The sequence below is a fragment of the Abrus precatorius genome, unplaced genomic scaffold, assembly GCF_003935025.1.
Source record: "Abrus precatorius isolate BTA unplaced genomic scaffold, Abrus_2018 Scaffold7, whole genome shotgun sequence".
NCBI lineage: Eukaryota > Viridiplantae > Streptophyta > Magnoliopsida > Fabales > Fabaceae > Abrus > Abrus precatorius.
This window is the reverse complement of record NW_020874417.1, coordinates 27,127,421-27,142,546: the sequence shown is the minus strand read 5'-3', so window position 1 is coordinate 27,142,546 and position 15,126 is coordinate 27,127,421. Positions and strand designations below refer to the sequence as shown.

General features: G+C 26.0%; 1 protein-coding gene across 1 annotated transcript; it reads right to left on the bottom strand.

Moving 5' to 3' along the window:
- Positions 1-9,826: 9,826 nt before the first annotated feature.
- On the bottom strand, positions 9,827-12,974 carry LOC113870870 (transcription factor MYB15-like). Its single transcript, XM_027507389.1, has 3 exons — positions 12,617-12,974; positions 12,348-12,477; positions 9,827-11,178 (listed from the first exon to the last, which is right to left on the bottom strand). Exons 1-3 carry the CDS (start codon positions 12,747-12,749, stop codon positions 10,638-10,640), a joined length of 804 nt encoding a protein of 267 aa, XP_027363190.1. The 5' UTR covers positions 12,750-12,974; the 3' UTR covers positions 9,827-10,637.
- Between the last annotated feature and the right edge of the window lie 2,152 nt (positions 12,975-15,126).

Sequence of the window (15,126 nt, the reverse complement as noted above, 5' to 3'; positions counted from 1 at the left end):
ATAATTTTTGTGTGACAGATAATCTAACACCACATCTAAAGAAAGATTATCATCAAATTAAAGTAAATAGGTGTAGTCAGCCCTCGATATGTCCCCTCAAAATAGATAGAATGAGTCGGGCGATAAAATATATAATGACCATTATTTGAAAGGAAGTTGACTGATACCCTTCAAACACGAACCACTGTCTCTAAATTTAAAAACGGATGGCATCTTGATTTTAATTAGAATATTTTGTGATTTTAATGTACTAAAATTTTAAAAAGTGAATATGCACATGTCTACTTATTTTAGAAATATTTTCACTTTGGACTCATGGATTCAAAAGGCTTTTTTTTCCTTCTAAAGTCAGGCTTAATCCTTGTAATACTGATACTAATAATTCATAAATTGCTCGTGTTATATTTGCTCTCAGAATTTGAATTTTACTAACTTTGTACACCGCCTACATAACTTGAAATGTTAAAAGTCATGTTTCAAATAAATGATCATAAAACTTTAAGGGTGAGAGAAATCAACCATATCTATCATTTTTATCCCTCACACGTAGGGGGAAGAGCTAAATCATTGCTGAGAGTTGTATAACAGCTTTAGAGGAAATATATAAATGTGACACTCTTGATTGATGAAAAATATAAAAGAGGGGCTACACTGAATTCGACAGTAATTACCAATATTAAATGAAATATAATACTCTGTCAATTTAATCGTAGCTATTAAAATTAGATCGAATCGATTGATTTGAATGAAAATTAATTACATAATCCATTCAATTAGTTCAAATAATAAGTAGAGTAGAAAATCAGTACAATAATCGAACAAAAATTGAGAAAGAATCAGTATAGAAAACTAGTTTGAATCAGTCTCTTCATAAAAAAATATCTTCTTTTTTCTTAATGCTTTTTATTCTACAATATGTTTCAAATAAATCAAGATTCATACATTATATCTACATTGAATTTTTTTTTTTATAGGCAAATGCTAACTTTAAAGCCTAAAACCAATTTTTTTTTGTCAAAAAATAATAAATATTTCTCTTTTCATGAAAAAATAAACTTTTAATTAAAAATTTGCACTTCTAATTTTTAAACTACTGTCTTACGAACACTGATTAGCAAAACTCGTTCTTATGTTTATTTATAAAGAGGTCTCTCTCACATTGAGCATGAATTGAATATTTTTATGTAAATGGAAAATAAAATTCATAGAAAAAAGCAACAATACCATTTAGTCAATCAAAATAAAAAGTCTTTGCTAAATAAAATTTCATTGGACTCTTTATTATAAATGACTTATTGTCACTGTTTTAGTTTATTTTTAAACTTGCCTCCATTCATGATAGTTGGATTTCGTGTTACGCATATTAAGACAAAAATTTATGTACAATATATTATAGATATAATTGATATTATTTTTTACTGGTTAAAAAATTATTTTTTTGTTAAAAATTACATTATAATATGTCAAAAGTCCACAAAAATATACTGAATATCATTTTTAATATTTTTTTACTTTCATTTTTTAACTAGTAATATTAGTTATCATTTATCTTATTTTAAATTAAACTCAATATTTTATCTCAGTAATTAGTATTAATGTTGCTTATTAAAATAAAAACAGTAGTTGTCAATATAAAATTTTAATTTTATCTCCAAATAATATTATATATTTATATATTATGAGTACTATTTTTCGAATGAAAGTATTTTTAAGAGTTAGTTTTATTTTTATAGTTTAATTTTTAATTTAATTTAATTTAATATATTAGAATATTTATTATTAAATATATTAAATTTAAAATAATCATACAATATAATTTTAATTTAATAATCTGTTTAAATTAATAAAAATTACTATTTTTATTTTTTTTGCTTTCATAAAAATTACTAATTTTACTAACTTAAAATAATCATACAATATTCTTTAGCTTGTGCGGTTGTGCCATTGTAACCGTTTTTTTATTTATTATTATTATTATACTTAATTTTATTACATCATTAGACTAAGCTAAAATGGACGTGACGACTCATTTTGGAAAGAAAATCATGTCACTGGATTCGAATCATACAATAAAGTAGCAGCATGACTTAGAAGATAGATGTTAATGGTTACAGACGATGACTAAATAGTAAAGAATAACATTGACTAACAAAAAGTGTAAAGAATAACGAGCTTCGTCATTTCAAAACTATTTTACATTAACCATTTTTTTATAAAAAGTTACAAATGAAGTGACATTATTTGTTTTATTGTAAATTTAATTTAATTTATTTTAAAGAAATATTTTTATTTATTTCTTTTTATTTAATAGATTTCTTTAATAAATAATTACTTTTAAAATTTCATCAAGTTTTCAAATAACTACTTTTCTCAACTTTTCATTTAGTTTGGACCTCAAATTAATCAACCTACTTTCTTTCATAAAAATTACAATAATTTTTTTAATTATAGATTTATCTGTTATAATTATAAAAGTCTTTATCTTTAATAAGAATTATGTTTTAATGCATATACAATTATGTTTTTACAATTTAATTTTTATTATTTATGTTTTGATTTTTATTATTAACAGTGTTAAAAATATTTTTTTTTGTTAAATATTAACATTTTATTAAAGACGAGCTTAGAGTAAAAGGTACTATAATCCGTTACAATTCTAAAAAAAATTAACAATACATATCAATAGATCATTAATCCAATTTACATATAGAATTGATCTTTCCAAAGGTTTGCTACAAGTCACTTCCAAGATACATATTCCAAACATATGATCCAAGCTTTGATTTCTTTATAAAATTATTTTTTATAAATTTAGATTGAGCCCATAACTTGGAGTTGTACTTCTTCTTTCTCGCTTTACGAAGTGTACTTCTAACATTAATTCTTTTCTACACTACCGCCTCAACAATAACATTGTATTAAAAGGAATCTAGTCCTTAACTTAATATGTGATTAGTTTTGTCTGATCCATGAAAAGGCCTAATAATCAGGCCATCAGTATTTTTGTTATAATCTTTCATCAACTCCTATATCTCACCAATTCCCTTCCTTATAAGTTTCAATTAACAAAGACCTACCTCGATTAGGCTCCTTTTTAATTTAAACGCATCATCACCCAATTGCACAATATCTACATTATTATTGAAAATAAGTCATTGTTGATATTTACTTCATAATTTGAATTCTCTCTCATTCATGCATATGCTACATTCTCCATAAAATTTGATTCCGTACTTTCAAATTTCTCCTGATATTATGCAATGTCTAGCTTGATATTGTGAAATGTCTGGCACGTAAGCACCTAATTTTGTCCTGATAATCCACACATATTCCCCTCCTTTGTGCTTTTCACACCCATCTTTGGTCATTATTTTTTTTATGTGCCCTGTTGTTAGATTATGGCATTTCTCACCATTATCTGAACTTTCATCCTCCAAAGCGTCATCCAATGAAGCATCGTTATAATTCTACAATGATGAAATATTTAAATCATGATACCACCACACTCTTTGAAAGAATTTTCTCCATGTTCCTCGACCATCCAGATTGAGAACACAAGACCATTATCTTTAGATCTTCACTAATCGGCGCATGTATTTGAGTTCGTAAGTGAACTCTAGCAAAATCCACATGTCTTCAAGAAGTCGTATCATCGTCTATGCATACAGAATCTTCCAGGTGACACCATTTTCTGAAGGAATGCTTTTGACCAAGCATGATATGACATATCTTACAAACGAACTCATGTTTCCCTATTAACAACCACCATACAGGATGCCACAAATCAATGGTATAAAACAGCTTAGACAAGTTATCTTTATATTATAACCTCCCCGAAATCCTCTAGACCCTCTAATTCCAACAAAACCATATCGTCACCCATGGTAATGGGCTTGACATTTAGTATGTATTCCGTACAAGGAAGTCAACCACGCTATTGAGCTTTTCTAGCTAGTGTAACCTTTCCACCACGGCCTTGCAACACTTTTCAACCGTATCCTAATCAACATGAAATTCGTTGTGACACCATTATTTTTTCTTAGGTACTCATACAACATTCTTATTTGGTCCTTCAACAACGCTCTTCCCCTTCATTATATCTACATAGCTTCGCCCACTAGCACTACCTCTCCCTTCCACCTTGGTCCCAACACTGGTAAATGGTTTTGACACCTTTGCACGTATAACATCTTGAGTTTGTCTCGTGATTTCTTATTTATTGTTAACTCTACTTTATTTAGATACATTCACTGTCATCCGCATATTGCTTATCATTATGAAATTCAATCTTTTTTCCATGTCATGAACATCTCCGACCTCTACAAACTGCACAAATCTGCGTCCATCCTTACCTTGTTTCTTTAGGATAAACAAATCTTCTACCTTCCTATGCCTCTAGAATATCTCTCATAGAGCTGACACTCCATGATTCTCCAGAAATTTTGTAAAAAAAAATGTTGGTAACATTTGTACACGACCAATATAATTGTTAAATTTTTCTTGAGATTTTCACTGTTGAGTTGTCACAATCACAACTGTCCATCCACCGTGAACCTCCACCCCCTCTCACTCTCATTTTGTAGTACAATGTAAACTGCTCTTCCTTAACACCTCTTCTTCTCCTTCGATCTCAACACTCCTGATCTTTATGATTCACCCCTTTTTCTCCTGCACTCAAACATCTCCAAAAAAGGATTCCCTCATCGATCCCTTCCTTCTCCTTTGATCTCAACACTCTTCAAGATCCCTACGATTCAAACCACTCTAATTCTCCTACACCAAACATCTCCAGAAAAGAATCCTGTTCTATTAGTGTTAAAAATATTATAACAATATGAAGTAAAACATAACAAATTATTTGTATAATGAGTTATAAAATGTATTTTTGAAGTGAAAATTTAATCTCTAGAAAATAAATGAAAGTCTCAAAATTGTATGTAAATTCTAAGCCTTTGATTGAATAATAAAAATTCAGTCTTATGCTTTCATTCTTATCTTTGAATCCTAACAATACAAATTTTAAAAATATTATATTTCATATTTTAAAGTTAAATTAAGATAATTTATTATTTAAGTCATAAATAGTTATTAATAAAAATTTATTAATTTGATAATACATAAATCAATCAAAAAATAATAATTATAGTTAATAAAATGATAAGAATAATTCATATATGATAAAGACCTTTTTATAATAAATATTTCATTTTTTATATGAAAAATATTTATTTTAATTATATTATAAAAATTAATATATCATATAAAAAAATATAAGTTTCATTAAGTGTTTGATTCTATAAAAATTGCACAAACACTTAATTAAGATACTTAAGGTTAAATTATATGATTTTTTTAAGAATTAAATATTTAATTAAGACACAAAAATATTATATATAAATTAATATAGGTACATATTACAAAATTATAATAAAATGCTAACATTTATATTTTATTTATTCTTTGAAAAGTAGAATAAAGGGTAAAATAAATAATGAAGTAGAATTCTTAGTGTTACAAAAATAAAGTCAAGTTATAATACGTGTATTTTGTTAACTAAATTTATTATATTATATTCTTTTAAAATTATAATGGATTAAAATATATAATCAATTATTATATTTAACATATTTATAAATTAGTTTCTATACTAAAAAAAATTATATAATAATTTTTACACTTAAAATAATTAACATTTTTGTTCACAATATTTGATTATGTTTCAGTTAATTCCTCGTTAACATCATTGTAAGTGTAGAAACTAACATATAATAAAACATTTGTGTAATAACTAAATGAATAATTTAATCAAATTTCTTTTTATGTGCCGTGTGTTGCGTCTATACAATTTGTAAAAACAAATTAAAATTGCTTGTCTTCTTGGGGGTGTTTGTACGTGGTTCCAATTTCAAAATGATTCTATCATTCCCATTTTAATAAGCATTTAGTCATCAGATTTTTATTTTATTTTTATGTAATTATCCAAGTGTTCAAACTTTCCTCCCTGTTGCTTTAAATTATCTCATTTGACTAAGAAAATTGCACTTTTCCTTGGAAACAAAGACTGCGTACTTGACTGGAAGGAAGTCCTTAATCGTACACAACAAGTTACCAATAAGTTTCATTATTATAAGAGTTTTGCAACTGATATAATATGGAATATCGTATATGATTATTTTGTTATTAGAATACTTTATTTACTTATTTTATCATGTGTACTTTTTAATATTAAAGCTATTTAATTTTTTATATTTTTATTTATAAAATTTCTTCTATTTTTTATATAAATTTTCAAATTTTTGTAAATATCTTTGTTTATATATAAAATTCATGATATTTAATATAATATTTTTGTTATTTTAAAATTATTGTAATTTTATTAAATCTTTATCATTTTGATAATATTATTTGTGATTATGATAATCAACTTGTATGTTACAAATGATGGTATTTTATTTGGAAAGTGAGACATTAAGTAAAATTATTGTTTTTCACAGTTAATTACATATATATTTTAAAATTAAAATTAACTAAAAATTATTTGTCAATTATACTCTCTCATAATATACTTGGTTTAAATTTTACATATTTTTTTATTAATTTTATTCTAAATTTTAAAGATAAATTTTTTTATTTAATTTTTGTTATCATCTTATATAAGCTTTCAATTTTTCATAAATACCTATATTTATATTTATAAATACTCCTTATTACCTTATATTTCATGGTTAGAATTAAATTAAAATAATTTTCTTAAAAAATATAATTAAAAATAATCTTAGTATATATACATATATACAATTATTTTAAAAACTTATAAAAATTTATTCTTTAATTATTAAAAATATATATTTATTGTAAAATAAAATACTACTAACTAGTTTTGTATATAAATATATCAAGAATACATCCTCACCATACAAAAGAACGTCCTTAAGTATCTCATTTAAATGTTGATGTAACATTTTTCTTATTATAAATGTAGTCTTATCACGCATTTTCTTTCTTACTTTCTTTTGGTCAATCTTATCACTCAATTTTTATACCTTATTAGAATTCCTTTTTGAAAGTTCATTATCTTGTAACTTGTCTTTTTTATAAGAGAGGCACACGGAGCCCAAATGACACAGATGAAACTGGTTTATACATGTTTAACTGAGTATGCAACTAAAATTGTGTTCTTATTTGTTTGATGATCTAATACTTACTAAAGGTTATGAAAATATAAGAAGACGTTGAATTTTACTCTTGAACAAAATTTTCCCTATACTTGAAAGCACTCAAATAAGAGAAATAAGGTAGATTATAAATTCAATAAATTACATAGTGGGGAGTTAGGAAACAGAGCAAGTTTCAAATTCTTTAGTGCAAGGATGTCCAAGAAAGTTTTCCACAGGGGAGAGTGCATGCTACTTAAAAAAAGTAAAGTGAAGAAAACAAAAATATAGTTGGTGTGATAGTGACACAACTAATTCATCTTAGAAATTAATATCCCTTCACCTATTCGGCTTCTTCTTGTAAAAAAATTAAGATTAATATAAGGATAAATTTTAAATACAAGTTTTTAATATTTTAAGCAGCATTTTTAATTAAAATTAAATTTGAGGATATTCCAGCAAGTTTCTCAGCCAAAGAATTTCTGTAATTTTTCGCTCAAAGGACATAACAAATTTTAATTGTCTATTAGTGAGAATTGAATCATTGTCTCAACCTGGAATAGAGAGAATGCCTAGGTTACATACAAAGCAAAAAAGGCACTAGCGTTTATTAACAAGAACGATAACCACGAGAAACATCTTATCATAGATAATGGATAACACTTATTGCAAACTATTATTTTTAATAAAATTAGTAATTGATCATAAATTCATAATTTTAAAATTAAATTCCTATGTTATGCAATAAAAGTTCCTAATTTATGTTAGTTTGAAGACCAACAAGTTTGGAAGTCTTCTAAACATGCACTTAGTCGTATCAAGAAAATAATCACGTAATTCTCCAGTAATACACCTTTAACTTGCTTTGGGAACGTAAAAAGTGCTCAATTTTTTTTTATAATGACCAATAATAAATTTGTATTTTTTTCATGTTTTTTTTATCTTATTTTTATATATTTAATTGTTATTTGGATAAATTCTGCACTAAATATTTCACCAATTAATTATTGCATTTTAGTATGTTAAAGAGCTCTCCTGGATTCTTGAAGTATTTTGAGCATAAATTAATAAAAAAAAAAATAGAGTAAATACATTCATGCTTCAGCGGCCAACACAAGTATGCATATTGATGTGCATATTCGTACTTTTTCTCTTTTGGTGTATCTAACTTGAAATTTTTTTAAAAATTTATAAAAAGAGAATTTGAATTTAAAATTTGAAAAATCATATATTTTTTCTCTTTTAATATGTCATATTTTTATTAAAGATAAAACATATCTCTTAAATATAACAACTATCATCTTTAATAGATTCTAAATCTTATTTAAAGAACCTTGAAGATTATGAGATATCTTATTTTTCGTTAGTTATTGACAACTTATGGAGCTTTAGAAGTGCGTCTTAAAATCAAAAACTACCTTTATCTCTTCTTCATTAAGGACTCTTCTAATTTATATTTACTTTTTGAATGATTATTGATTGATTTATTGTTTTGATTTTTATTGCATTATATCTAGCTAAAACTATAGTTAGAGTTATGGTGGATCCTTTACGAGACTCTACGTAATCTTTGTAATTGATAATAATCTTATGTTTCTTCTTGATTGATATTTATCCTATTGCACTATATTTATATGTTCAAAATTGATAACTCTTAAATATATTATAATTAATTATATTGTAGACAACTGTATCACATATAGTTAATAAATCTATAGGTTAAAACGAGATAAAGGATTAGGCGAATCAAACTTAGTTATTTTCTTGCATCGTTATTAAATTAACAACCTATAAACTTTTTATATTTTCTCTTCGTTTTTATCTTGCATGACCATTTGAGATAATATTTTACAGGATAAACTATTAGCATTGCATGATTATTAAGTATTAATAGCTTTCGTACAAATGGTTAAAAATTATAAGAAAATTATAATTAGAATTAATTTAAAAGTGAATATAAAAAAGTGTAAAAGTGAAATTATGTATCCTAAAATTTATCTTAATGAATTTATTGTTATGCTATTTTAATTGCTTTATTATTTAAATTTTTATTTTATTTTATTTTATATTTTAAGTTTAAATAATTAAATTAAAATATTATTAATATTTAAAAATAATTATTGTGAGACAACTTATTTTACAATCTTATATTACTTTTTTATCGATATACTTTTTCACAAACAAGGAAATTATAAGTATTCTAATAAACAAGGTTGAATTTAAGGGACAAGACTGAAGTCGTATCATATAAAGTTCATTAGGAAAACATTTTTCATGCACAACCATTAGCTCACCACTCACCACTCATCTTTGTGGAACTCGTGCGAAACTTTTATGAGATCTATATTCCAATACATGTAAGTGATGTGTGCATAACAGTGTCAAGATAAACAAAGTTCACTTGGTCCAAGTTAATAGTTTTTCTTACACCTCTTTGGTACGATGTGAATTTTTTGTTGTGAGCATTGAGGTTGTCACACCGCATAACGAAAATGTTTTCCATATATTTTAAGACGGATATCTTTTGATATCTTCTTTGATTTTGGAAATATTTTTAAAATGTGTAAATATGAAAAATTATAAAGATAAATTTATATTGTGTGACATATAATATTGATTTTTAAATGTTCAAATAATAAAATTGCACTTCATAATTTCTTTTTGCTAACTCTTTCTCTCTCTAACCATTATCATTAAATATTCTACACCGGCTGAGCTTAACCTTACTAAGCAATTGACTCATCCTTCTTGAGTATACATGCCATTATACTCAAATTGTTTACCAAATTATGATTCAATTTAATGCTCAAAATAATATCCATTTGCATTTTATTTAGTATGGAGAGGTTGAAATTTGTGGTCCAAAATGTACTGCTACAGCCACATCCACTTGTCTCACTGAACAGTTACCGAGGCAACCCAAAAATTTACTTTCCGCCATCTAATAAATTAATCACTTGCAAGTTGCAATAAACAAAGTTAACGGTGGACTTTTTCAAATGTGATCATCCATTTGCATGTAAAATATTCTTTCATGTATAATAATCGTACTATAAAGAAATAAACCTGAAAGGAAATGGAGATGAAATTGAAAACTCTACAAGGGCATAAAAATTTTGAATAATTCACATACTCAATACATCCTTTATTGATATTACACTAAAATAACTCTAACCTAATTTAACACTAATTTGTAAATTACAAAAATGTTAGAGAATTAATTGCTGTTCTGCACTAAAAAAAGTCAGTGTTTAACTTGTAGATCACATATCATTAACCGTTTCCAATCTCTAGCTGTTTTCTTTGTCAATGGATGACTTCAGTTTAGATCATGCAGCTGGTGACGACAACGCAGTCCTCCTGGCAGAAAATAATGTACCATCTCACTCCTTTGTAACGGTCAAATTCAAGTTACCATGTCGTTCAAAGTATTCTACCTCTCAAATTTAATAATACCCTCTTTCAACGTGTCATATGAAAAATTCAGAACTCTGGTAACTCTAATGAATCTCCAGTTCTGGTGAATATGTCATACCAGAAATCCATACCGTCATCAAATTTTGAATCATAACCATGAATGTGATGAAAAGTTTCCTCATAATTAAAAGGGTATTGAAGTGGCATCTCATTTGAGATTGTCAAAGATTTTGATGACATAGAGGGAGTTTCATCCATTGCAGCTTCTGACCAAAAACTCTCATCAATTACAGGCATTGTCTCAAGTGACTCTATGTCTTCACTCTTGATATTTTTGCTTTCACCACCCGTGACTGATGAAAAATCACTAGAACTAGTGCATGCTGATGTAGTCTCCATTTCTCTAAAATTAAGATTGGCAGGTTCTGATTGAGTTATGATGCTGGAATTGGAATCAGATCGTTTGATTTTTGGTTTATAGACTCTTTTATTGACATCTGAATTTGGTTGATCTGCTTTCAATAGCCTCTTCTTCAAATGGGTGTGCCACACATTTTTTATTTCGTTGTCTGTTCTTCCTGGTAATTTTGCTGCAATTGCTGACCACCTGAAAATAAGGATCAAAATGATTAATAATATATTCATGAAATATTTGCACGAGATTCGCGTTCATTTGTTTATTATAATGAATGAAAAAACAACAAACTTTGTTATTGTCTTAATTGTAGATTACACTGTGAATCTCATGCACATATTGGTATGTACGTCTAACACATATTGTAGTGTCATGTGCCATAAACTGTCACACCAATTTTCGTGCAAGGCAGATCTATTCAGAGATTCTTATTGCATTTGCAACCCCACCTTGTTTTGTTTTTTATTCATTGGTTCTGATGTATTACTTATTAATATTCTGTCTTTCAAATAATGACAACTAAGTCTCACGGTTCATGTACATCATTTAATAAATTTATAAATGATTGTTAATTTTTTAAAATTTAAAATTATTTATAAGCTAATATAATCCTTGGAGTGGTGAGACACTGTTTGGTTAATGGTTCTGACGATACAGGTGTTGGTTTTAACGGTTTAAAGATTGAAGTTGAGAGGGTCTCTGTTAGACACGGTGATGGCGGTGTCAATTTTGGAATGAATGGTGCTCAATGGTAAGGGGTTGAGACTGTTCATGGTATCATTTATATATAATATAACTGCATGTGTCATGAATGTATGTATATGGATACATCATTTCTCTTGACTCCTGCACTCTTTCTATGATCAATTGCACCGCCAAAGGTGGGATTATACCTAGATTTTCTCTCACAATTTATGACCCTACTCGAGTCCCCATTATGGAATAAATATTAGTTAACACAATCTTTTCGTTTTTAAATTCTTTATTTTACAATTATTGCCCCTGGCCCCCACCACTTCAATCTCGTATATCTATCGGAGAAACTTAGAAAAAGAAACACAATCGCCCATTTATAATTTCAGCAAATTAAAAAAAAAATTGAATATCAACATGTGTAAACTAAGAATTGGATGGGCGGCATATTCATGATCTTGATAAGCTTTTTGCCGAGAAGTTAACTAACTGACGTTAGCAAAATAGATAACTTTACACCCATTGAACGAGTGTAAAAAAACAAGAGAGAAAGATAAAAAAAGGTAATAGATAATACAACAAAAAAAATAAGGAAAATTGGGTGTGTTGATAGAACAATTGATGAAATTAATGTTGAGAAGGATCCGAGGAAGGAAATGAGCGAGTACCTGTTCCCCAATATCTCATGCAGCTTAATGATGTTCTCCTCTTCTTCAGTTGTGAAATTACCTCTCTTGATATCAGGCCTCAAATAGTTGATCCAGCGCAATCTGCAGCTCTTCCCACACCTTAACAGGCCTAAACAATGGATCAGAGAAATCAGAAGAACAGTAAAGTTTACAGCACTGAATGGAGATACCCAAAAGATAGTATGCATGGTGTATTAACATGGCAGAAATTGGGTATAAATTTGTTGAATTAATGAAATATATGGTACCTGCTTGCTTTGGGAGGGCACGCCAGTTGCCATGGCCATGTTTTTGGATGTATGATGTGAGGATTTGATCTTCCTCAGGAGCCCAAGGACCCTTCTTGAGTCCCATCTTTTCACAACAAGGAGCTCTCACCATCTTTACAAGATTTGATGGAAGAATTAATGTGTACACTAGTTGTAGTATATGGTAGTAATCTCACTTAGTTAGCAATAAGTTCCTTCTCGAATTCAACTTCGTTTCCAAAGAGGCATGTTGGGTATTTATCTTTGGATATTCCGCACGCCAAGACTAGAATGGTCTAAGACAAGCCAAGCATATTTCCATATTCAACCATTTAGCAGTTTCCGCGAAGGGGGACTCTCTTTCACGGACTCACGCACACACTTATAGAAATTTAATGTTATTATATTGTAATTCTTTATTCTCTTTTCAATCTTTTTCTGCATTTTCTCTTATATTATTAGTATCATCCTCATTATATTGTAATTCATATTTAATGCTATATTTATTATATGTAATATATAATTAATTTAATTAAATAGGTTATATTAAATATTATTCATTAATTATAATTATTTTAAATGAATAAAGGTTTTAATTATAAATATTCAAATATTTTTTTAAAAAAATTTTGATACTCTTAAAATATACACTAAAAAAAGAAATAACAACATTTATTTTTCACTATTAACAAAAAAACTAGCTCATTGACATGTTTTAAAATAACAAAATTCAGATGTACATTAATATAATCAACATAAAATACTAAATATGAATAATAATTTTTTATCCAGACTAATTAAAATTTTACATAAAATATTATGATTTATTTTTAATATATTTATATTTTAATTACTATCCCTTAGAATAAAATTAAATTAACAAAATTTAAATGCATATTAATGTAATTTTAAAATTATTTAAAATTCATTTTTACGTTAATAATTTTCATTGAATTTTTATTTAATAAATTTAGTTATATTAAATTGAATTTTATTTATTACAAATAAAAGATTATACACATTGTGCAACTTAATTATTGAATCCTTTGTGTATTAGATAAACACATTTACGTCTTTTTATATATAAAAAATAAAGTTATAAGAATGAAACAAACTTTAATTTACAAATTTCAAATGTAGCATTGAAAAATACAATAAACATAAAACTCGAAATCAAATAGTATAAACTTATGAATTTATTTTAAAAATTATCTGTAATAAAATATTAAATTATTTAATTAAAATAATTATCAATCTTTTCACTTTATGTTTATTGTCTCCTATATATTTTTTAAAATTATATGTATTGTATTGCTATTAATTTTTTGAAGGTAAAATATCATAATAATTTTTTAAAACATTAATTAAAATGAATTGATTAACAGTATCATTCCCTTTTATAATGGATATTATAGGAGTTATATTTATAGGAATTTTTAATTATTTAACAGTACAAAAATTAAATTTAAATCTAAATATTATTGAAAACCTGTGGTCGAATAAGTATATGCATGTTTAATTCAATTTATTTTAAAAAATAATCACCTTTTTCAAACTTTATTTTAGTTTTTTTTGTCAATTTTTTTGTAAAAAAAACCAAAGTAATTATTTTTTTAAAGTTAAATTAAAACAAATATGGAAAAAAAAACTTGTTAAAATAATAAAGAAATTGACTTAGGAATTTTATATAAATATCATAATATTTATATCTACACGATTAAAAAAATAAACTAATGATAAAAAATAATTTATATATTATTTATATAAATATTTTATTTTTGAGTGTATATATTATGATTTAGCGATCATCCAGAACCAATTTCTGGCCAAATTTTAATAACATCTTTTTCTGTCTATTTTTCTTGTCAATTTAAGTGATCTATTCATACTTTTTTTTTTATCAATTTTTTTCTTATTTGCGTGATTTTACCCCCTAATTTAAACTATTTTTGGTGACCATGTTTAACCTATTTGCGTCAATTTTTACGCACTTTTCTGCTTATTTGCATTCTTGGCTCATTCGAATGATTTTATTCATCCCTTTTTGTTTTACTCATTTGCGTTATTTATTTATTTTTGTTACCATTTGAATAATTTTTTCTCACCCTTTTACATATTTTTGTTATCCATTGGAATTTCTTTTACTATTTTTCTCATTTTTATAAAACTTTTAGCTCATTTACACACTTTTTTCTTATCTATTTTGTATGCACTTAATCACATAAAATTTAAATATTATATATATATATATATATATATATATATATATGTGTGTGTGTGTGTGTGTGTGTGTGTGTGTAATGTAGATCAAATAAAGAGAAATTATGTGTTTAAATAATATTATTTATAAACAATTTTATACATATTATTTGTATTTTATATTAAAAAAACTTTATAAAATAAATTATTTGTTAAAGTAATATACACCAAGTTAAAGCACATCTTCCAACTAATTGTACACATTTTGTATATGAAATTTTATGTGTCAAGTCAAGTCCCTTATTTTTTAA